Genomic DNA, 24,362 nt, shown 5'->3' with positions numbered 1-24,362 from the left:
AATGCTCTCTCTGGAAATGGTCGAGTGGCGGAGTGTATTGGGTAAGTACAGACTGAGTATTCTGCATTGTCTATGTTCTGATGCTGTAATTTAATACCTGAGGGGAGGACAACTTTTGAAGAAAAGAGACAGCTTTACACCATAGTCACGGAGGCTCCAGAGCCTGATAACATGAGCCAGTTCAACTCTGGCGGGTACCTTGATGTTGATGGTGTCACAGTAGCGGTAACTTATAGGAAGGAACACTCACAGGGCTTGACAGGAGAGCAGAACACGGAGAGTCACCTCAATGTCGGAGAACCCTCTTGAGATACCTAACGAGACTGGTGCTTTCATTGATCTCCACTCCTCAGGATCCCCACCACTTCTTACCATCGCTGCACTGGTGGCTGGTCATCTAGCACCCGACTCCAACTGTATCACAGGCAAACCAGAGGCGTTCCGAATCTAAAACACAAGCATCCCAAAACACTCAAGATTCTAAAGCGTTTGAGCACATGCGTGATAACACATGTGGAAAAGTCTGTCCCGCTCCTGACCTCATGTGTGACGTTTTCTATCTGTACAAAAATTATCTTGAGGCCACGTTAAATGATGTTGAGGCTGTTGTAGAAGGCAGAGATGAAGCATAAACAAATTTCATATTGCCATCCCTAGGAGACCTCATCAGGTCTACGTAAATGTTTCTTTAAAAAGCAAAACAAAAGTTCTTATCCCAAACATTTCAAGTCATTTCAAATACGGGGCACTCAGTCTGTACTTTGGAAGGAGTTTTTGTTATTGTTGCTTGTGCCATGAATAAGAAGACCTTTTCCCTTTCTAGTAGACGACTTTATTGCTCATTTTCTTCACCATGGCCTCTGTATATCCACAAGTTATCCAGGCAGGTTTCCTGGGGAAAAGAACTGAGAAGTAGGGCTGGGAGTGTAGCTCAGTGGTAGAGTGCTTGCCTGCCATGCATGAGACACTGGTTTCCATTCACAGACAGACAGAGGCATGCAAAGAGTGTGGGGGGGTGGAGGGAGAGAAATAAGTAAGACTGAGGAAATAGGACCCTGTCGTTGCCCCAGCAGTTCCAGGGGGTGAACTGAGAAGCGCTTTTGACATTTCCTTCGTGAGCCCCCTACCCATTTAGTAGCAGAATTGAGTTGTGGTTTTTTGTGGGTTTTTTCTCCTTCCTTCCTTCCTTCCTTCCTTCCTTCCTTCCTTCCTTCCTTCCTTCCTTCCTTCCTTCCTTCCTTCCTTCCTAGCAGAATTGAGTTTTAAGTGCAAAGCCTAGTGAATTAATTGATTTTTTTTTTTAATTTCCTCTCAGAGGACAGCACATTTTTTTTTCCCTTAGATCTTAGAAATCTGACAAGATAACCTTTAAATGACTTGTAGTTGCTACTGATTGGCTGGGAAAGACATGGACGGTGGGCGTTGCTTAGTTATTGTCTGGGACCCCGGTTGACTGCTTATTCACTAAGGAGTAGTCCACACGCAGTGAGTTTGATATGAATTGCTCTGGCCCCTCCACCCCCTTCCCCAGGGCATTGACAGTTCAGAATTTCTGATTTTCTTTCTCATGTTAGAGAGAAAGTAGCAAACCTCAAATACCCTGTTTTCCTGGGAAGTATTAAAAGGGGGGGAACCTCTCTAATATCTAATTTCCAAGTCTGCCCTCCCTGCATATAATTTTATTTTTGTATTGTGCACACATGCTCCTTTATTCTATGTGAACATAAACATGGACCCCGCCGGCATATATTCATACACTATGACATTAATCCTTCCATAGATTAGATTTTTCGTCTGCGGTTCTGGGGATTGAAACCAGGGCTCTGCATGTTAGGCAAGTGCACCTACCATCAGGGCTACATCTCCACGATTTCCTTCCATGAACTTTGAATCCAGCCTTCTGAGTGCCGTTGTTAGCCACTTCTAGGCTGCCCCCCCCCACCCCCGACTCTGTCTCTCCCTAAATGTGCTGCTTCCTGGTTCTGCTCATTTCTGTCTGATCTCACTGGAATGTACCGTGTTGATCCAGTGTTTTCTAGGAGGGAGAAATACTACCTGCTAACCGGGTAAACCCCAGCCATGAGGACGCTGGATTAGTCCAGAAAGGATGTTTGTCTCCTGGTCTTAGCAATTACAAAGAGTGTAATCACCAGAAATACCTCACACTGGGGAGGAGAGACGTCCATATTGAGGATATGGGACCCCTTACCCAGAGTGAAAAGAGGAAAGACTATTTGTCCCCAAGACCCTCCCTCATATGGTCCCTCTTTTCTCCTGAGAGTATGTTACTGATTTCCTTTCAACTGTCCTTCCTGGCAGGTGTCGACCCTATGCTATGGGGAGCAAACAAACTACAGAAGCCAACCCCCCTGGGAAATGGGTCTCCCCTGCATGCCCTGTCCTAGCTAGTTCTGTGATCTGCGGCAAGTCATTCAGAGTCCCCGTACTTCCGTAGGATTTTGACACCTTGTAAAAGCGATGCAGAACCTCGTTCCCTTTCTGAGTCTGTATCTTTGTATCCTTGCTTCCCAAGGCTGGGAAAGCATGAAAGGGGGCTGTGGCAGTACTTCCCACCTGCAGGTGGTCAGTCACAGACTCCGCCAGTGCAAACCCGCGCTTGTTAATGCTGTTGGAAGCAGCGACCGCAGTCGATGGCTATCCCACCAGACCACCCTGACTCAGAACTTTCCCTCTCACCCAGCCGTGGCTGCCAGGAATGCAGGAGCGGCTCTCTGTGTGCCACTCTTATCCAAGGCCGCTGCCTTTCTCTCTTGTAATCATCTTGGGCAGAGTGGCCTTGAGCAGTTGGGAGCAGACTGGATTTCGTCTGCTGTAGATAGCAAGGCTTCTTGGTTGAGGCTCAAGTCCAGGAGGCACAGATAGGTCCAGAATGCAGAGCGCATGCTCACAGCTGTTCTTGGTAAGCTCTGCCTGCAGAACTGCCCCTTGGCTGGATGGACCAGTCACTGGGTGTTTCCAGGGCTTGATCAGGAAAGGAGGAAATGTCTTGATCGGTGAGGTCACCTGGTGATGAAACAAGACAGAAGACACTGGGGCTGGGCAGATCCAGCAGTTCTCAGAGGGCTCCCTCCCTTTCTGGGTATGGTTTTGTTTTTAGCTTTTGGTTTCTTTGTTTGTTTGTTTGTTGTTTGGTTCGTTTTGGTTTTTTCAGACAGGGTTTCTTTCTCTGTTTAACAGTCCTGGCTATCCTGGAACTCACAGAGATCCGCCTGCCTCTGCCTCCCAAGTGCTAAGATTAAAGGTGTGTGCCGCCACCACCCAGTATATATTATGCATTTTTTATATTTAGAGAAATCCACAAAGCTAATAATAGTCACAGAAAACGAACAACCCTTTAACAGAAAGAACATAGATTCGGGAGGCTGGTAGCCGAACCTGCAGCCTAAGCACAATCCTTGACCCCTGGGTTCTTCTATCCTCTCCTGTAATTGGAATTAGGTAGTCTGTGTGCCTTGAACACGCACTGTGAGACTTCAGTGAGTTGGTCCATGAGCCTTCCATGATAGCATCTGGCACACCGCCTTTCCAAAGTGCCAAGAATCTTGAATATAGAAGGACATCTCCCGTCACACTGTAGCACTTGCCCAGAGAACACTAGAATTTGTCTGTCTACCCAGCTGTAGCCATTGCTTCATCTTCCACGATGGGGCCGAAGGGACAGAGATACTATGGCTGGTTCCCTATCAGTTGTGGCTTTACTTAATTACTCCAAGCAGGTGAATTTGCACTTTCCACGTATTCTCCTCTCCTGCCACAGGAGATTGGTGTTCCCCAGCTGTGAGATACAGCCAGGGATCTCTGGCCTTTTGCTTTCCAGTGGCACCTCTTCCCAGCTTCCATGCAGCCATGTTGATAGGCATGCTGCCCTGACTTAGATATGATTGCAGCTGTATGAGACCTCACTTGCCAGATAGCTATAACTTACCAGTTAGTTTTGTACCCCAGAGAAGTCTCAAACTCTCCACCCTCCTGCCTCAACCTCAGGAGTGCTGGGGTTATAGATATGTATCACCACACAGGACCAGTTATACCTTTTTTCTTAAAGGTTTTGTTTTGCTTTTTCAAAAAGTGTGTGCTCACATGTATGTGTATGTGTGTAAATTTGGGTGCCTGCAGAGGCCAATGGCTTTGGATCTACCCAGAGCTGGAGTCATGGGTGGTTGTTGAACTCTTGATGTGGGTGCTGGGAACCAAATCAGGACCCTCTGCAAGAGCTAAGCGTGCTGTGCCATCTGCCCTGTCCCAGTCTGTTGAATATAAACAACCGTACATCCCAAGTCACAGGATGCTATTTCCTCTATTGGAAATCACCAAACCAGACTGTATTGGGGTAACAGTGAGACAGGTGTTTTCAAATACAGGACTGTTTGGGAAGCCTGAGACATTTGCTTATCACTGGGTGCAGCCCAGGGGCTCTCCCCTCTTCCCACTGGAGAAGGAGCCTAGTGAGGTTTTTTTTGAGGCAGCCTGTTCATTCTGTAAGTTTTGGAGCTGGGGTCTGTTCTTCTCCCTGAAGGGAAAGAGCCTGGCCCTAAGAGTAGTTAATGCACGATGTGGAATTGGGGAGTTTAGTTGTTAACCTGTATTCCTAAGAAGGACCCATCCCCCTGCACTTGAAAGTTGCTTCCAAAATAAAGTCTTGTGCCTGCTATAGTTCTGGGGAACTTTGGAATAGAGAGGTGGGGGTCGGGAACACACAGGGCCTACTGAGTCACCCTTTCTTCCTGTCACACCCATGGTTTTATTTCCAGGTAGATGAAGGCCCCCCTCTGATCTGTCAGTCATCGGTGATTGGCAGCACAGACTGAAGTACAGTTTAACTGGTCTCCCTTTGGTCTCCTGTTGAAACTGGTTTCATCCTCAGACAGAACACGTGATCTGAAAATCAATTACAAGCTCTGCCTCCATGTAGCTTTAGCAGGAAACAAAACGTGACGTGGAAATGCTGGAACGTTTTCTTTAAAAAAAAAACAAAAAAACAATCAAACCTTTGCCTGGCAGGCCAAGTTTTTCCGGGGTGGGGAGAGGAAGTAAGGATGGGTAGGATGCATGGCTGGATAGTTCAGTTGGCACTCAGTCTGCACCCCGGAGTTAACAGCTACATGGGAAAGATTTCTTGAGATTATCGTAAAGCTCTGTCCTTGGGGAGCATTTGTTAATTCCTACCCAGTGTGTTCAGAGCAAGGCAAAGAAGTGAGGCGGTCAGAAGCAGCCAATCAGGATTCTGTTAGGTAGGAGGATACATGGAGGTGATCAGCTGTCTTAGACTGGAAGATGTCTCTGGGCAGGGAACTTTGCCCAAAGTCACATAGCAAGTTAATGATAGAATTAGAAATAGAAGCCAAGTCTCCGTATGTTCCCTCGGGCACTTTTCCTTCTAAATCATAAAACCCCATGGATGAGGAAGGAGAGGAGGCAAGCAGAGTCGGGGTCCTGACACCTAATAAGTCAACGTCGTGGCCTGAACAGCCTCCAGATTTCTGTAGTACTCTCGAGTGACTTCTACGTTCCTGTCACCATGGGAGGCAGAGCTATCTGTCCTTGTGCCTTGGTCTTTCTCTCCAGAAATTCTAACAAAGAAAGAAAGAGGATAAACATCTGGATTAGAAAAATACACTAAGTGAGATAGAGGGATGTCTGTATTGTCTGGTAGAAAACAGTATCTGGAGTGTGTTACGTGGGGTAACAGTTCCTCACTCAAATTGAAAACTGACTCTTAAGAGTTTAAGCCATCAGATTTGTTCCCGAGTTCCTACTAGATCCCAGGATCGTGCTGACTTTTGGAAAAAGGATGAACGAGATTATGTAATGTGAAAAGGCAAACCCGGAGAGAACCAAAGATGGAGGAGAGGCTCTGTAGAGGGCAGGCTTGGACTGGGTAGGAGGTAGGAACCAGAGGCCAGGAAGGAGGGCCTCTTAGTCCTTTTTCTGCTGCTGATAGCACAAAACCCCAGAGTCCAGGTCCTGCATAAAGAGAACAGGTTTACTTTGCTCCCAGTATTGGAAGCTGAACGAACGTTCAGGATCAGGCTCCTGTATCCGTCATCCCTGTTGCCCTTCATCTCACAGAAGGTTGTTTCGTGATAGGACTGTGTACAGGGCGAAGGCCTCACAGGAGCCATTCCGAGCCCAGGTCTGCAGTCTTTCCTAACACTTTTTCAAGAATGAACATACTGTTCTCACCATAGCCAGAGAGCTACTTTCTGCTGAGATCAGCAGTTAGTAGACCCATCACTGGTCCAAGAACTGAGGGGAAATGACTCTGTGACCGGCTAGGAGTCTTGTAACTGTAGAAATAGGCCGTTGAGAGTTCAGCCTAAACGAGACATCTGTACTACATCACCTCCCCTACCCGGCTGTGAAATGCTGTCTTCTGGGTGCGGCATGGTCACATCCGCGTTGCATGGTCACATCCGTGTTGCCCATGTTACCTTCAGGATCTCCCAGCAGCTGTGGTTGTCCACCTAAGGCCTGCACAAGATCGAGCCAGCCACATTCATTGCTCAATATTCCAGCAAGCTAAGTTAACTGGACTCAGTGGCTTACAAGACAGTAAAACTCACGAAGATGGGGAGGGGGCCGGGGAAAGGATAGGCTTAAGATGTACTGTATCTATGTTTGAAATTACCTAAGAATAAATCTATTTAAAAAAAGAAGAAGAACTAGCTTAGTCCAGGAGGCCAACTTTAACCCCTCCCACTCAGCAGCACCCCCTGCGGTTAAATTACCTCCTACCTGGCCACTGAGAAAGTCAACCACCCCCATCATGGCTCTGCATAGGAGCTCTTGGGGAGGACAAGCCCTAGCCAAATCCCAGCAGAGGACAATAGGAGAGACAGAATATGACATACTCATCCTACTTGGGGGCGCGAGATCTTCCTCTTCTACCCTAACATGCTTCCCCCCAAAAATGCATGAGGTGCCAGTGGAGTATGAGCGGCCTCTAGGAAGCAAACTGCTTAGCCCTGAGCAGTTGGGGCAAAGCCCTTCTCCTTGAAGAAAGTGGGGGGAACTCACTTCCTCTGGCCTGTTCCAGCTTGCCTATTGAAAATGAACTTGGCACAGTGAATGGGAGAAGAATGGCCGTCTTCATCCTTCTTTGGGAGGAAGGACTTGGCACACAAGCCTGATATGGACAGGCAATAATTAAATTACCACGGATATGTCTGATGTAATTGAGACTGAGGACTTGTGAGCATGTGCTCCAGACAAAACACCCCATCATGCCGAGGATTCCCAGGCCCCCGGAACCTGTTCTTTCTCAGAGTATGGAAATTAATGTCTTAATTACAGCTAAAAGACACTAAAGGAGTGGAGGAGTCACTGGAAAGGAAAAAAGAATTCCTTTTCCATCTAGCAGTTGTGAAAGGAGGCTTCACCCCTCCCCACCCCAGTTTGTAAGACAATGAAATGGGAACATTTTTGTACAGAACTGAACTGAAAAGGCAGAGGTTTTTACTATGCTGACTGAAGACAAGACCTTTACATATCTCCCTGTGCTTTCTAAGGGCCGGCTCAGGAGGATGTAGGAAGATGTAAGCACCTTCCTGGTCGCAAACAGGAATTGCCTTTTGGATTGTGAAGACCGCAGTGTAAATAAAGCCCCTGGAGATCACAGATAACTGGGCACAGCCTCTTCCATCTCCTCTCCCTCCTTTGTGTCCCCAGGAACTTTGGACTTGTAGAGTTTTTATCAGAAGTTACTAATCTCAGCCTTGCCTCTCACAGCCACACCTGTCAGCCATAAATCTTCTTTAAAGATTTATGCTTTGGTCAGAAATACCTTGGGTGTTTCCAACTCAGTTCTGGTTGATGTTTATATCTGGGAATCTGTTCCTGGGGTTGTTAGAGAACACCAACAGGAGAGCAGCCATTAGAATGCACGCTCACACACTCTCCATCCCCACCCACCCACTCTCCACTTCCTCTCACCTCTCTCTCTCTCTCTCTCTCTCTCTCTCTCTCTCTCTCTCTCTTTCTCTCTCTCTCTCTCTCTGCATTGTTTACATCACTTATCTTCTTTGTGTCATGGATCAGTCAACCATTCAGGTAGAACCTAGGTTGTAATGGCTTAGACATCGAGTACTGAGCACTTATTGTGGTTGACACATGACGGGTGAGTTATAAATTAGCTTTAGAACTGCACAGTCTTATAACAGCACCACGGCTTTTACCAACAAACAAGAAACCACCACTAGCATCATAGTCCATAAGTTATGAGTGGTGATGTACAGGATTGTAATTGATATGTTTTGAATATGGTGTGCTTTTCCTGACTGTCCGAGGTGGCCCTTTCGGCATTTGTACTTTTTGTTTGAGACAGGGTCCCTCTGTACCCTAACTGGCCTGGAGCTCACTATGTAGTAGAGGCTGGCCTTGAACTCACAGACGCACTCTTTCTTCCACCTCCCAAGTTCTGGGATTAAAGGTGTACACAGCCAATTTGTTCATTTTTTATATATTTTTATTTTCTTTCTTGCACTCTTCATAATCTGAGATTATCTCGTATATATAGATATAATAATATAAGCGGTATTTATAAAGAGGTGGTGGGGAACCCATTCCAGGAGGGGCAACAGCTGGTCACCAGAGGCCTAGGGGGTCCCCTGGTGGGTGATCTGAGGCCTCAGCAGGAGACAGACAGATATGCCATGCAGAAAGAGCTTGGGTATAGAGTTTATTTATTAGGTTATGGAGGGGGAAAGGAAAGGGAGGAGGAGAAGGGGGGGGAGAAAAGAGAGAGGTAGAAGAAGGGTGGTGGGGAGGGAGAGAAGAGAAAGGAAGAGGGGGAGGGAGGACTGAAGAGGAAAGCAGACAGTGGAAGGGAGTAGGGGGTTGGGAGTAAGCAGGGCTTGTCTCTTAAAGGGACAGGGTACCCAGAAGACCAGCCAGACCAGCAGGTTACAACAGTAAGTACTGAGGTTATAACTCAGTGGTAAGAGTACTTGTTTAGTATCCGTGAGCCTCCAAATTCACTTCCAGTGCTGCCAGGAGAAAAGAAACATAGTACATGATAAGTACATGCATATGCTTGCCTAGTTTTTATTTTCCTTCCCCTTAATAATCCTGGATTTTCCAGGGCAGAACCTTTGTCTCCAGTTCATTCTCACTGACTGACGGTTTCTTAGAGTACATAATGATCCAGTCTACCATGTAGATAGAACTGAGAAGGGGATGGTTCAGACACCAAGTGTTTGACTCTCGAAATTATTGAGATAAAAAATGTTATTTGGTTGCAATTTTACTTTAGCTCAGTTCAGTGAGTTACTAGTGAGTTCAATGTCCATTTGCTGGGGCAATTTTTATTTTTAAAAATAAAAATTTGAAGCCGGGCGGTGGTGGCACACACCTTTAACCCCAGCACTTGGGAGGCAGAGGCAGGCTGATCTCTGTGAGTTTGAGGCCAGTCTGGAACTACAAGAGTTCCAGGACAGGCTCCAAAGCTATAGAGAAACCCTGTCTTGAAAAGCCAAAATAAAAATAATAATGATGATGATGATGAATACATAAATAAATAAAAATTTGAAGTTATCTTTTCTAATATTCCATATCTCCAAAATTAGTTATTTCTCCCCTTGTAATTCTTCCTTCTGTGTATTTTGCAGATACAGACACAAAAGGGGTGATCCCTGTCCAGGGAGAGAGCCAGCCAGGCCACAATCTTCCAGGACTCTGAGTACTGGCATGGGTTATAAATTCCAATCAGAGGAAGGCATGGCTAACTCATTGGCTAAGACTTCTCAGTTGAGACTGCAGTCAGAATTAGGCAGCTGGTGGAGTTGGGGAGCCCTGCAGGCTCAGTGGATGAAGCACCTACCATACAAGCAGATCTGATTTTGGCTCCGCAATGTTCACATCAAAACTGGGCCTTGATGGCAGACATGAGTAATCCCAGAGTTGGGGAGGTAGAGACCAGCAGATCCCTGGGGCTTAGTCTACCTAAATCACTGAGTTCCGGGTTTAATGAGAGAGTCTGTCTCAAAAAATAATAATAATAAGGTAAAGAGTAAATTAGGAAGTGCCCTGCTGTTGATCCTGCCTGCACACACATGCATGCACGTGTGCATGGACACCCCCACATATGAACATGTACACACAGGAGAGGTTTGGAAAGAGAAGGGCAGCGTGGTTACAGGTGGAGGAAATTATGACAGATTCCAGAACATTTGGAAACATTTGGAAAAAATGACCACTGTGCATGAAGGAAGCAGAGATACTGAGGTGTAAATTGATACAAAATATAGGTGGGAATGTGGTCCAGACCGGCCACAAAAGGACATATAGTGAACCCTCTTATCCCTGGTGGGAATGCCTAAAGGATTTTCAGTGGAGGAAGGGACTTGGTCAGAATTTTCGGGTGTGTTCATGATATGATGAGTTTATGATTTAGGATCAATTTGAAACTATTACTCACTTTTATAATTGCATTTTGGGGCACATTCAGGGTAGCTTGGGCAAACTTATTCTTAGGAACAAAAATTATGCCTCAAAGTGTACAGCTTACTATGTGACCTCCTGAGTAAGTAGTACCCTGCAGAAATTCTATGCGAAGATGTTCTTTCTCCGTCACATCTTTGTTTCCCTTTCTGTCCTTTCCCCCAATTTAGAACAACAAGGTCACACTCTTCCGGCAGCTGCAGCAAATGACTTACAGTCTGATCGAGTGGCGCTCCCAGATCCTGTCTGGGACACTCCCCAAAGATGAACTAGCAGAGCTGAAGAAGAAGGTCACAGCCAAAATTGATCATGGAAACAGGTAACCCAAGACAATCCTATACCAAAGATGTGGGAAATGGCCGGCACCTTCACAGTAGATATCATTCACACCTTTAATACCAGCAGCTGGGAGGCAGAAGCAGGCGGATCTCTGTGAGTTCGAGGCCAGCTAGGGCTGCACAGAAAAAACCCTGTCTCAACAAACAAACAAACCAAAAAAATCCTTTCAACAATGTCAGATTGAGGGTTGAGGAGGTAGACCAGTTGGTCAAGCATTTGCCGAGTTTGCACAAAGCCCAGCACAGCACAAACTGGGTGTGCCGGTGCTGTAATCCCGGCTCTCTGAAGACGGAGGCAGGAGAATCAGAAGTTCTGGTCAAGCATATCAGGTTCAAAGCCAGCCTGGTTGGCTTTATGAGTCCGTGCCTGAAAAATAAAGCAGAAAATAAATAAACAAGGTGCATATTATATATAATTATCCATATTTACAAGGCACATGTATATAGTACTTACGTATAATGATGATTAATGAGGTTAAATAGCAACCCCATCACTTTGGCAACACATTTCTTTGTGTTGGGAGCATTTAAAAATCTTCTTTTCTGGGTACTTTGATGGATAAAGTTAATTTTTACCAACCATAGTTATGTTACTATGCAGCAGGAAATTAGAAGTTATTCTTCCTACCCAGCTACACAACTGTACCAATGAATCACCTCCTTTCCTGTATTGGTGACTTTGGGGGGCAGGGGTTTTTGCGCGTGCCAAAACACTGAATATAAGATGCAACTAAAGGGAATAAAGATTGACTTTGGGTAGTGGCTCCGGAGAATAGAGTTTGTCATAATGGGGAAGGCGCGGCCAAGCAGCATGGCGTTGGTGGCAGGAATCTGTCCTTCGTCGCGCAGAGCAGAAATCAGAGTATGCTAGCATAGAATCAGAGCCCCGCCCCTAATAGTCCCAGTGTATCAGCTAAGCACTACATCCCAAAAGGTTTTGCAAGCTATCAGACCAATGTCACCATCTGACAAGTGCTCAAACCTATGATCATCTTGGGGATGTTTCCCATCCAAACCATAGTTAACACCCCCCCCCCGCCCCTGGTGTCCCTGCAGCACCCTAGTCTCAGGACAAACTTCTGATCTTAGGGTTGTCAGTTATTATTAATGGTTATGACTTACTATTTTTGTGTCTTTGAAAATATTTAATTTCGGTGAAAAATGTCCTAGTCCCTTCCTTGGGTCTGGTGCTATGTGTCCATTTCTGCAGCAAGCTCCTAGGTCGCACAGGTAGCTTCCGGGTAGCACTGCCTTTCACTCTATGAGAAGTTCAGTCCATTCCTCCATGACCGTGGGTGTGGCCTGGGATTCCCGCTTTCAGCCAGCCCCTTCCAGAAGACCTCAGAGGCCCTCTGCTACCTTTGCTGCTGTTTATTTGGTATTTAAGTGGTCTCGTTTGTGCTGATGTCCTTCCTGTTTTGCCCTTTGCCCGATGGCTCCAGCTTTAGGACTCTATCATATCCCTGTTAAAGTACAGTTCATTAGCCTATTCTGTAAATGCACTAGTTGAACGAACTGTAATTAGAAACAATTGGCGTCAACGTGGGATACAGACTTGGGCTGGTTTCACAAACTGCCTCCGTTGTACACATCACATACTTATAACTAGAAAGTAGCTATGATAAAGCTAATTACTTTTTTTCTAAGTTTATATAGGAGGACGTGAACTTGACTGATTTCCTTCCAGGTCACAAAGGCAATGGGGAGGAATTAACGTAGTCACCGGCCCTGTGTCTGGGTCTGACTCTCCTTGCAGTTGAGATGGGACTTCCCTCCCTGATACTTGGCCTCTGTCCTGGTCAGTGTCGATGTCTCCTAGACAGGACCTGGAATCACATAGGAGACAAACCTCTGGGCATGTGTGTTCTAGGTTAGGTTAACTGAGGAGGGAACCCGTGCTTAAATGCAGGGCAGCACAATTCTGTGGAGCCCTGGCACTGAATAAGAGAAGCTAGCTGAGCACCAACATACAGCTGATCCTAGGTGACAATATAGTGTGACCAGCTGCCTCGGGTCCCTGCCATGCCATCTCTTGAACTGTGAGCCAAACTAAGCCCTTTTCCTCTTAGGTTGCCTTTGTCTGATATTTTGGTCATAGCAACAAAGAAGGGTCCCTAGGTGGTTGCAGCCACTGCAGCTGCGTAGCCTTTCCTGACGTCTCCGGACCTGTCTTAAAGCCAGCCGAGGTAGGCTAAGGCTCTGTCCTTTTCTGATCTTGCCACAGTAGCGTTGGCCCGGAGGTTCCCGCAAGGCCTGGCATGGCATGTTAACGTCTCCCACATGGCAGAGCTTGCCTGCTTTCTTTCCCACACCTGCCCTTGAAAGCGGCTCAGGAAACAGGGCCTCTCTGCCAGGACATCCACGGCCCAGCTCGGCCAGCTTGCCATCCCTCTCGGGTCTGGTGGGCTGTGGGTCTGGCTGCCATGGGAAAGAAGCTGCCAGTGCAGTTCACTCGCCTGGAGTTGCTGTAGAACAGGAAGGAGGGAACTGAGGCGTGGTTGCTCTCTTCCCGAGGCCTTGCCGCCTCTGCTTGGTATGCCTTGAGTGCTGCTGTTTGGACATCTCAGTTCGCGCGTGCGGGTGCCTGGAAGGCAGACTGAGGGCTGAGAGCAGAATTCCGTTCCACCAACCTCTGAGTTCGTTCTACTTCTGTACCCACTGGGCTCTGAAGTCTTGGGTGAGGGCGTGTATGTTTGTCTCTGCTCTTGCCGTGCAACCCTCAGAGCTTCCGTTGCCAGTTTTCTTGTGCCGTTCTCTGCAGTCGGGGCTAATGTTTATTGGTGCTCACTGTATGTGTGGTCCTATTAGATGCTTCACTGCTGTTATCTCAATCAAGTTCTAACGGCAACCGTCAAGGGTAGGAAGCATCTACCCATGAAGGAGTCCAGGCTTCGCAGGATGAAGGGGGTCCTAGAGCGAGCAGATGTCAAAGCCAAGATTCAGACTGTTGTGTGAATGACAGTAGAGCCAGCATAGAGGTGGTTTAGGAGAGGGTAGCCCCCAGGACTTAAGTCTTAAGTCCTCCTTATTGTCCTCCTTTAAGACATGATTGAGTAGGGAGTCAGGGAAGGCCTTTGAAGGATGATGTACGGGTTTGTCATTGTTGCCGTGCCAGATCACAGGGGACTGGGTCAGGGAATCGCTGAAAAGAGGGCTTTGGTCAGAGTCAGTGTCAATTCTGCTGTTATTGCTTTGGGCCAGTTCTTGGCACATGCTCACAGGTTTGGCTCGAATGGAATCCTGAGGCATATCGCATTATTGCGATGTGGAAAGGGGTAGAGATTGGAAGGAGGGGCCCCTGGGCTGTGTCCAGCCCCTACCCATTTCTCCTGGGTCCCCTGGGCTTCCTGACACAGGCTCTTCTACAGAGTCTGGCAGTGGAGGGGACGGCTACTTACCACCTCCTTTCTCTTCAGAATGCTTGGACTCGATCTGGTTGTGCGTGATGACAATGGAAACATCTTGGATCCGGATGACACCAGCACCATCGCCCTCTTCAAGGCCCATGAAGTTGCTTCTAAAAGGATTGAAGAAAAGATCCAAGAGGAGAAGGTGCATTTCCTCCTGGGTGCAGGTCAAGCTACCAGGATTTCATTCTTTGCTTTGGTTTTTAATGCCAAAAGAAGGAGTAGTAGACAATAGAACTAGAAATGCCCAGAAAAATCACGTTGTCCTCATTTTAAAAGTGGGCAGAAAGAATGAGGCCAGTGTTTGTGTTCTGATTTGGAAAGAGAACAAAGGTAGGTAGGAGTGTGTCTGTCTGTCTGTCTGTCTGTCTGTCTGTCTGTGGAGAATGATGCAGAACTATTTTTTTAAAAGATTTATTTATTATGTATACAGTATTATGCCTGCATGTGTGCCTACATGCCAGAATAAGGCACCAGATCTCATTATAGATGGTTGTGAGCCACCAGGTGGAAGCTGGGAATTGAACTCAGGACCTCTCGAAGAGCAGCCAATGCTCTTAACCTCTGAGCCATCTCTCCAGCCTGATGCAGAACTATTTCATAAAATAGTACTTGTATTTAAAAAATACAAAAGAATATACACATGTCAGTGCTTGCATATACAAGAGTAACTGGAATGGTAGATTAGAAACTAGCCACTAAAAGCTGCCTCTGGCCCTGGGTTCCTTTCCCAGCACCCACTTAATACTTCTCAACCACCCATAACTCCAGTTCCAAAGGATATGTTTCTTCCTCTGACCTTTGCAGACTCCAGGCATTCACACGGTACACAGACGTATTTGTAGCCCAAACATTTGTACACTTAAAATAAATGTAAAAAAAAAAAATAAAGATGCCTCTGGGAAGGATAACTGGGTGAAAGGAAGGCATTTTATAGTATAATCTTCTCTGTTTGTTATAAATATTGTGCTGTCCAAGATAAAACTATTTTAAATGACATGTTTGAAAATTTTTGAAAGCAATGAAAACTTAGAAAGGTGGGGAAAAAACGTCAGCCACATTCTGACCACGTGACCTTCCATGTTGACATTTTTCTTTTCTTTCTTTTATTTCATTTAATTTAATTTAATGTGCGTTGGTGTTTTGCCATGTCCATCTCTATGAGGGTATCAGGTCACCTAGAACTGCATCTCCAGAGCCACCGTGTGGGTACTGAGAATTGAACCTGTGTCCTGTGGAAGAACAGTCAGTGTTATTAACCACTCAGCCATCTACCCAACCCCCCTTGCCCCGCCCATGTTGACATTTTGGTGTATTAGTTTCTGTTTGGAGGAGGAAAGGTTTGTCTGCATGTTCTTTATGGATTTTGCTTTCTGGAGTACGGTCATGATAATGTGTGACTGTGATTCTGCGTTGAGGGACAAGCACACCCAAGGGCAAAGCTTTCTTAAGGGACCTTTGTTTGCTATGAAGTTGAGCAGTGGATCAGGTGATCTAAGCTTGATCCTCCCGCATCCTATCATAGGACATGGAAGCTTCATGCATCTGCTAAAAACAGAGTTATCACCTGTAGACAGCATGGTTATTTTTCATGTGTATGTCCATGGTCTGCATGCATGTAGATATGAATTTATACATGCATATGCAAGTGGATATGGAAGTCAGAGGTTGGCATTGGGTCCCTCCCCTATCACTCTTTGTCTCATTTATTGAGGCAGGGTCTCTCACTTGAACCCAGAGCTTCCCAGCTACCCCGTTTGTTCCAGGTTCCTGTCTCTGTCTCCTGTATGCCGGGTTTGCAAATGGGCTGCTTTGCCCACCGGGGATTTACACGAATCTTGGGGATCTGAACTCTGGGTCTCATTCTTCTGCAACAAGCCCTTTCTATGGCAAGCCATCTCTCCAGCCTCTCAGTCAGCATTTGATGAATGATTTGGGCTCAAGAGCCTGACCAGGACCGCTCTGGTTACCTCATAATGCTGATGTGTTTGTCTGACTGAGCGATGATTGGTCCACATCTGCTCAGTTCTTAGCAGGTGCTTCTTGAGTACAGTAGCTGTCCCTTGTGTATAGGTTGGCTTCTTTGCCAATATTTTTTTCCCGTTTGCTTAAGTCTTCTCTCCTGTCCTCTGGCCCAGAGCATTCTGCAGAACCTGGACTTGAGAGGCCAGGCAATCTTCAGTACTGTCCACACCTATGGTCTCTACGTGAACTTCAAGAACTTTGTCTGTAACATCGGCGAGGATGCGGAGCTGCTCATGGCCCTATATGACCCAGACCAGTCCACCTTCATCAGGTAATGGAGACCTATGTCACTTATGCTTGGCCTTGCAAAGTACGGTCTTTACCTGCCCTTTTCCTGGAGCCCCTCACTGGGTTTGAGGTCTATACGCTGGGCGTAGTCACTTCTGACTGTAGAAACTAAAGTCTTTGGGCTCCGGAACCTTTGCACATGGGCACTGACATCGTGAAGCTTCAGGATGTGTCCTCTGTGGGGTTTAAAGAGTGAAGGAAGCTGCTCAGGACACAGACACACAAAGATAAAGAATTCAGAAGAGCCTAGGGGTAGAATGAGAGAGATGCCGTGGAGCATAGCGGGGATTCATGGCCCCGAGACTAAGCTGGAGAATAGGGCAATGGTGAATGCCCATCATTATATGTTTGTCCCCACCCATGCAATTCACTGTGCCAGCTGTGGGCTGTGGGGATGAAGATGTGTTCATACAGGTTCAGCAGTTATAGCTGGTTAGATGGGTGCTGTGTGTTTGGGGACTCTGTTTTCAGCTCAACTCTCCCACGAATCCAAAAGTACTGGGGGGAAAAGGTCCACATAAAGAAAGTTTAAGGGCTGTGGTTGAGCCCCAGAGTGAGAGCAACTCAGGAAGTGGAGATCTAACTTCAAGAAGGTGATGAAAAGTAATTCCTGGGGCCTAGGCATGCTCAGCTGGTAGAATGTTCACTTCACATTCTCAAAGCCCTAGGTTCAATTCCCAGCATTACATGAACCAGGTGAGTGCCACAGGATTTGTAATCCCAGCACCAGAAAGGTGGCAGCAGAAGGATCAGCTACATCGTGAGTTTGAGGCCATCTTGGGCCTCGTAAGACCCTCTCTCGAAAAGTAAGAACCGATGCTAAGTCGCTTGTCTGATACGGACCATGAAGGATGTGGCCTCTTGAGACGTGGTTTCCCTGACTGTCTCAGGCTGGTCATTTTACTATGTAGTGCAGGCTGGCTTCAAATAGCGATGATCAGCCTCCAGAGTGCTGAGATCACAGACCCGAGCCACCCTGCCCCCAGCTCTAAAACTAAACTTTCCCTCTAGCAAAGCTGAGCTTCTACACAAACAGTCTGAGGTGGAGTGAAGACCCCAACTGTAGTAGGAGGAGCTGCGGGCTGCTTGTCATCCCGGCCATCCGGCTAGCTTATCCCCTGAAATAACCACGCAGAAATTGTATTCATTAAATTACTGCTTGGCCCATAAGCTCTAGCCTATTATTGGCTAACTCTCACATCTTGATTAACCCATTTCTGTTCATCTGTGTATCACCATGTGACTTTGGCTTATCGGCAAGAGTCTAACCAGCCTCCATCTCAGGCAGGAGAATCATGGCATTTGTCTGTCTGTCCTTCTTCCCAGCATCCTGTTGGGTCTACTCCACCTATCTAAATTCTGCCCTATCAAAAGGTCAAGGCAGTCTCTTTATTCAACCAATGAAAGCCACACACAAACAGGAGAACCTCCTATACCACCCAACAGAAGAAACTTGTTAAATTCCATATCTGAGCCACCCTGAGCAGTGTCTGCCACTGTGTAGCATGTTCGTTGCAGCAGGGACTCTTTCAGATACAGAGTCTCCAGCACCTCCTCATGGGGCACCTCTACCCCTTCTTTTGACCCTTGCGCATCTGTGCTATGGGCAGCCTCTGTTCCAGGTGCCCACTCACTCAGAGTAATTTCCTTTGTTTTCCTGCTAGTGAGAACTACCTAATTCGCTGGGGCAGTAACGGGATGCCCAAGGAGATAGAGAAGCTGAATAACCTCCAAGCTGTGTTCACCGTAAGTCTTTCCTCCTTCATAATACATTTTTGGGTGCATTTGTTTTCTGTGTCTATGTATATGCACGTGTACAGGTGTGTTGCTATGGTGTAAGTGTGTGGGCGTCAGGGGCCAATTGGCAGAAGTAAGTTCTCCTTCTACTGGGTAGGATCCGGGGATAGAGTTCAGGCAAGAGTCTTTATCCACGGAGCCATCTAACTAGCCCAGTCCCACTTTCTGTTTCTTCATTTTCTTACTGTTTCAGTGGATACAAGTGATAAATATGTGGAAAACATAGTAGATGAAAAGGAAAGCCATCATCACCTCTGAGTAGGTGTCACCCAGTCATTGATTCACTTCGTGAATACATACTAGGTACCACATACCAGTCTGTACCCTTGAGACCATGGGTGAGCAGAACAGGGAACGACGCTGTGTTCTTGAGCAGCTATTGAGCTGATGGAATAGACAAACATAAACAACAATGACACCCATGAGTGAATTCTGAACAACATCAGCATCCTGAGATGCTTCCAGGGGCTTTGCCAAAGTATTGGTCGGGGTGGCTTATGTTTTAATTGTATATTTATTAATTTAACTTTTGTTTTCAACTTACAGTTGTTTATTGATTTTACTATAATGAAAATGGTTTCCCACTCTTTCCCTTTTTTTCCTTTTGTTTTTGAGATTATAATGTAATCACATTCTTTCCCCCACTTTCCTTCCTCCCTGCAGGCCCTCCCATAGGCCTCTCCTTGCTCTCCTTCCAACTCCTGGCTTCTTTTATTCATTAATTATTGCTACATACATGTATGCATATTTAACTTTTAGTACATAGATGATTGTATCATGTATGTGTGTTCCTGAGGTCACATGGGTGTCATAGTTTATGTGCGGAGGTCAGAAGACAGTGTCAGGTGTTTCTCCTCCCCGCCACACTGTTTTGAGCTAGAGTCTCTTTGTTGCTTGCTTTTGCATGTACAAGACTTTTCCAAAGATTTTCCCGTCTCCACCTCCAATCTTTCTTAGGAACATGAGGTTCCTAAGTTTCTTAGGGACATGAGTACCATGTGGAACATGGTACGTATGCCACAGTACCCAGATTTACACGAGATCCGAGGATTTAGATTCAAGTTCTCAGCTTACATGGCAAGCACTTTACACATTGAGAAGCCTCCACAACCATGAAGCTTGTGTTTTAAATAGTTGATTAAGTAGAGATGTGTGATGTAGGGCCTTGCCCTTAGCATGCACTTGGCTGTGGGTTCAATGCCCCGCATGCTAAAACACATAAATAGAAGACATTGGAGGAAGGCAATGAAGTTGGAGAGAGCCAGCCAAGCAGATTACTAGGTAGGAGAGCTCCTAGACCAAGGTCTCGATGAGGGCAAATGTGATCCAGACCTTTTCTGAGAACCTTCCTGTGTTGAGGATTCCCAGTCTCTGCAGGGTGCTGCTGCTTGCAGCTCAGGAGCCTATAGTTTGTACCTGGCAACTGTCTTCCTCTTAGCTTGGAATTTTCTGAGCTTCTTTCACAACTGTGTGTATATATGTATATGTATATATATATATGTATATGTGTATATATGCAAAAATATATATGTACATATGCATATATTTATATTTTAGGGCACACCTTGGGGCTGCAAGAGGAACTGGGAAACCTTGATAGGTGGATTCCCAGCTCTGGCTCTCTCTCTTTCTCCCATCAATCCACACAATTGCTCTGTTTCCTACTCTCTCCGAGTCTAAGAAAGGAAAACTAAGCCTAAGTTCCAGTGACAGATGAAGCAGCAGCCAATATCAAACTGCTTGCCCGTTCCTCTGTCAGCTTCCTAACTCAGCTTCTCTGCCCCTGCACAGAATGCTTCCTGTCTCTACCCCTGCAAAAGCAGACCCAGAACTTTCTGGGATTTTACACTAGACTACTTTAGTATTTGTTCAGTTTGGAAACCGAGTTGGGTTTTCCCCACTTTCAAACGTCATTTATTGGGCCATGTGTATATGTTTTAGGCACTGTTAAATCTTTTGTTCATCATTTAATCAGTCATGACTTAGTACAGCTGTGATTGCTTTTTCCTTTCCTGCTCCCACACTCTCCCAGCCAGCCAGAGGATCACCTAGAATGCAAATTTTATGTCTAGCCTTTCCAATGAAATAAAATGTGGTAGTTATTCCCTTGTTCATTAAACAGTCTTCACAACTCATTTATAAATGACTATGTATTATGTAATGATAGCAATATGCTACAGTTTATAGAACCTGCCACCCGGCATCTTTACTTTCTATTAGCGGAAGCCTTGCAGAACCTCAAGCAGAGATTCCGGGTGGGTGATTACTGGTGTGTATTGCTGTCTCAATGACATGTCTTTACCAAATTACAGGGCGTAGATTTGGAGTGATTATTTCAAAAGTAATTCTTGATTCAGTAAGAGGGCTGGGGCTGCTGTTTCATAAAAGGGTTCTGAGATATAATGAAGTTATTTCTGATGTTAAGTGAATGAGATATATGAGCTCATTTCCGGATCTCTCACCCCTCCTTCAGAACACACATACACACACAGGAGTCTCAGCTAACAGGAACAATCCCGCCCCCACACCTCTTGCTACCCAGTGTTTATGGAGAGGGCCTCCCAGGAAGCAGGTGGGGAATCTCACGAAACCATCCCTGGCTTACACTTGCCTCCAGGGTTCTTTAAGAGATGAGCTGGGAGTGAGGAGTGAAGGGGTGGCGCATGCCTGTGATCCGAGCACTTAGGAGGTAAAGACAGGAAGAGCCGGAGTTCAAGGTCAACCTCAGCTACCAGCATTCAAGGCCAGCCTGGGCTCTCACAGGCTTCTGTGGATGCCCAGAAAGTGTCAGCATCATGCAAGTTTTTATGTCATTTGACACTGAGATGTGGCCTGTACTAAGACATACAGCAGAAGGACCCAAAGTGTCAGGGAATGCTCCGGTTCCTAACACCTTGCCCACCTCTCTACTGTAGAGGTGGAGGCGAGTCTGATCTGGTGTGGGAGAATTGTCTGTATTCTGTCAATCATGTATTTTAATAAAACGCTGATTGGCCAGGCAGGAAGTATAGGTGGGTCAACCAGACAGGAAGTGGAGGCACGGCAATGAGAATAGGAGAAGGCTAGGGAGGAGGAAACTTCCTCAGTCACTCCTGCGCAGCCCACTGAAGAGGCAGCATGTAACCTGCCTAGCTGAAAAAGGTACCAAGCCATATGGCTAACGTAGATAAGGGTAATGGGGTAATAAGTGTCATAAGAACTAATAGGTAGCCTGACCTAATGGGCCAATCAGCTTTATAACTTATAGAGATCTCTGTGTGGTTGATTTTCTCTGGGACTTGCCGACTGTGGGGTACTGGGCAGGAACAGATACCCCAACAAGCCGGCCCCTCATGTTACACTGATCTAGTCTAGAAATGTGAAGTAGGGACCAGGGAAGAAAAGATGTCCTTTTATAGGTAAGTAGATGCTAATTTTCTCTGTTGCCATCGTAGTTCTTGGGTGACTGGGAAGAGAGGCACTGCTGGCATTTCAACGTGGGGTAGTGTTCTCTGAGCAGGACACGACAGCCCACCTCTCTCATCCATCTTCTACCCACAGGACCTCAGCAGCACGGACCTCATTCGGCCACGCATCAGTCTCGTGTGCCAGATTGTCCGGGTGGGCCGCATGGAGCTGAAGGAGGGCAAAAAGCACACCTGTGGGCTCCGGAGACCTTTCGGAGTAGCAGGTATGACAAAAGTGGTACAGTGTCTGGGGACCCCATTCTTTGCAATCTCTAAAAGACCTAATGGAGAACCATCATCTGATCCCCTTTGGGGCATATTTCCAAAAGAATTGAAGAGCAAGGTCTCAGAGATACATCTGTGCACTCATCTGCACAGTGGTATTATTCACAAGGGCTGAAGGAGACAAGTTCACTCAAGTGTGCATCACTAGACGAGTGGATAAATGAGCATGGTGTATCCATCGAAATGAATTTTTATTCAGCCTTAAGAGGGATGGAAATTCTGACTCGTGTCACCGTATGACTGAACCTTGAGAACATGAAGCTTAGTAAAATAAGCCATGCACACAAAAAGCCAACTGCTATGTGATTCATTGATATGAGGAGTCAGAGAGTCAGACTCAGATGGTTGAATGGGATTGTCGGGGCTGGAAGAAGAGGGGGAATTGCTTACTGAGGATAAGGTTCACTTTGGGAACATAGGGCTCTAGCTGTGGATGGTGGTGACTGTTACACAAGAGGAGTGTGCTTGCTTCCACTGAACTGTACACTTACAGGTGACTAAGGTGGTAATTTCTATGCTATATATACTTTACTGCAATTATAGCAACGAAAAGAGATAGAGAAAAGGAGGTAAGTGGCCGCTGGAGGGCAAACAGATGCCAGGAGGGCCCTCTAAACACTGGAAGCCATGGATCACGTTGTCGTGGTTAGTCTTGGGCACACAACATTTATGCCCTAGGATGACCAGTTCTGTTTCCTTGAGTCTTGTGTCCCTGAGTCTTTTAGCTGCGGATCTTGGAGCCGCTGTTTCTCCTTTGTGCCCAGCACCATGTCTCACCCACAGCAAGACTACATGCTAGCAGGCACACTGCTGATTTGCTGTGATCCAAGGCAAAGCGTCTTGCCTGCTTAGCAGACTCCTTCCCAAAGGCAACTTTGTGTGCCTGAATGCCTTCAGAGAGGGTCCATGTTGGCCTAAAGCACGTACTTCTCTCGTCAACAGACAGGCTGTCTGCTAATATATGTTCTATGGCCAGGTTGTAATTTATTAACCAAAGTTTCACCTCTTACCAGGGCGCTGCCTCCTGTCAGCCGGCAGCTTTGCACCTTGCTCATTAATCCTCCTCATAGCTGGGCAGAGTGGTTATGTGATTTGGCTTTGTGGTCACTGTTAATGCGTACCCTGGCTTTGCTAAGGACTTAAACTAACTGTGGGGGTGTGGCCCAGTGGTGTCTTGCTTCCCTGGCATCTACAAGGCCCTAAATTCAATCTCACCACTCCAAAACAAAACACACACACACAAAAGAACAAATGAACATAACCAACAACAAAATCAAAACGTGTGAACCAAGGGCAAGTTAACCCTTCCCATGCCTAGGTGTGGCTCCTCACCTCTGTATAAGTGAGATAAAGAATGCAGCAGGCTTACCTCCAGGCTTTAGTGAAGTTCTCTCCTGGGTCATTGCTGGGGGGAACCAAGGACTGAAGGTTTGTTTTGTGAGATGCTTAAGGCTTGTGTAGAAACCAAGAGTGTATCAAATCAAAGACACGGGTGGCCACTTCATCTTGAATTTATCTCTAGACCTTGAATTCTTCTACCAAGGTCTGCTGGAAGAATATGTTCTCTGTGGCTTTCACTGAAGATTTAAAAACTAAAAAATCAGGCTGAAGGCTTTCAGGAACTTAGTGTCAGGAACTTTCAGTTCAGTCTTGGAGAGTTTTGAAGGTGTGTCCTGCGGGGTTCAAAGTCTGAGCCTTTCATGACCTTTCACACCTGCTGGGTGCGGCACTTTAGGTAATTGTTACGGCTTGGTCCCGGTTCCTTTCTTCTGGTGCTCTGTGTTTGCGGTACCGTCCTTTTCTGCACAGCTCAGTGAGGCATGGCACCATTAGTGTCTCTAATGACCTGCATCTCTCTCCTAGTGATGGACATTACTGACATCATACACGGGAAGGTGGACGATGAGGAGAAGCAGCACTTTATTCCCTTTCAGCAGTGAGTATCTGGCCTTGATCCTAGGTGATTCCAGGCCCAGGTTAGCCATCGGATTGGCGGCATGAACGCAGGAGCGGGTGGGAGGAGCCCTTTTGTTACTGGAGAAGAAAGGGCTTCCCTGCTGGAGGACTGTCAGCTTGGGCCTCTGCCAAATACTTTATTCAGGGGGCTTCATGTTGGATTCAGAGGAGGGTGACTGAACATTCCCTAGCCCAGTGAAATAAGTGGAAGAATAGAAAATAAAGGGCACCTATATCTGCCCTGGAATCCAGAGAATGACATCATCTGATTGTCAAAGATGCTTTGTGTCTGAGTAGCTGTCTTTTGTTGTGTTGCACAGGTTTGACTAAGAATCACATGACTTCTCAGACTGGATGATGTA

The 24,362-nt window shown here is 46.5% G+C and overlaps 1 protein-coding gene and 1 long non-coding RNA gene across 2 annotated transcripts in view; one reads left to right on the top strand and one right to left on the bottom strand.

Moving 5' to 3' along the window:
- Dock5 (dedicator of cytokinesis 5) overlaps positions 1-24,362 on the top strand; it is a 182,989-nt gene that overhangs the window by 80,505 nt on the left and 78,122 nt on the right. Inside the window, exons 6-11 of the mRNA XM_048422301.3 lie at positions 10,629-10,777; positions 14,213-14,348; positions 16,342-16,499; positions 18,181-18,262; positions 21,854-21,983; positions 23,908-23,980. Of these exons, the coding sequence (XP_048278258.3) occupies positions 10,629-10,777; positions 14,213-14,348; positions 16,342-16,499; positions 18,181-18,262; positions 21,854-21,983; positions 23,908-23,980 (728 nt within the window). The remainder of the gene's footprint in view (positions 1-10,628; positions 10,778-14,212; positions 14,349-16,341; positions 16,500-18,180; positions 18,263-21,853; positions 21,984-23,907; positions 23,981-24,362) is intronic.
- On the bottom strand, positions 11,918-23,987 carry LOC146892294 (uncharacterized). The gene is made up of 3 exons (XR_015739473.1): positions 23,414-23,987; positions 14,195-16,692; positions 11,918-13,706 (listed from the first exon to the last, which is right to left on the bottom strand). It is a non-coding gene; the product is annotated as an uncharacterized LOC146892294 (long non-coding RNA).

The sequence above is a fragment of the Myodes glareolus genome, chromosome 12, assembly GCF_982192425.1.
Source record: "Myodes glareolus chromosome 12, mMyoGla1.1, whole genome shotgun sequence".
NCBI classification, from domain to species: domain Eukaryota; kingdom Metazoa; phylum Chordata; class Mammalia; order Rodentia; family Cricetidae; genus Myodes; species Myodes glareolus.
Note: the sequence above shows the minus strand (reverse complement) of the source record. Positions and strands in the feature narration are given on the sequence as shown.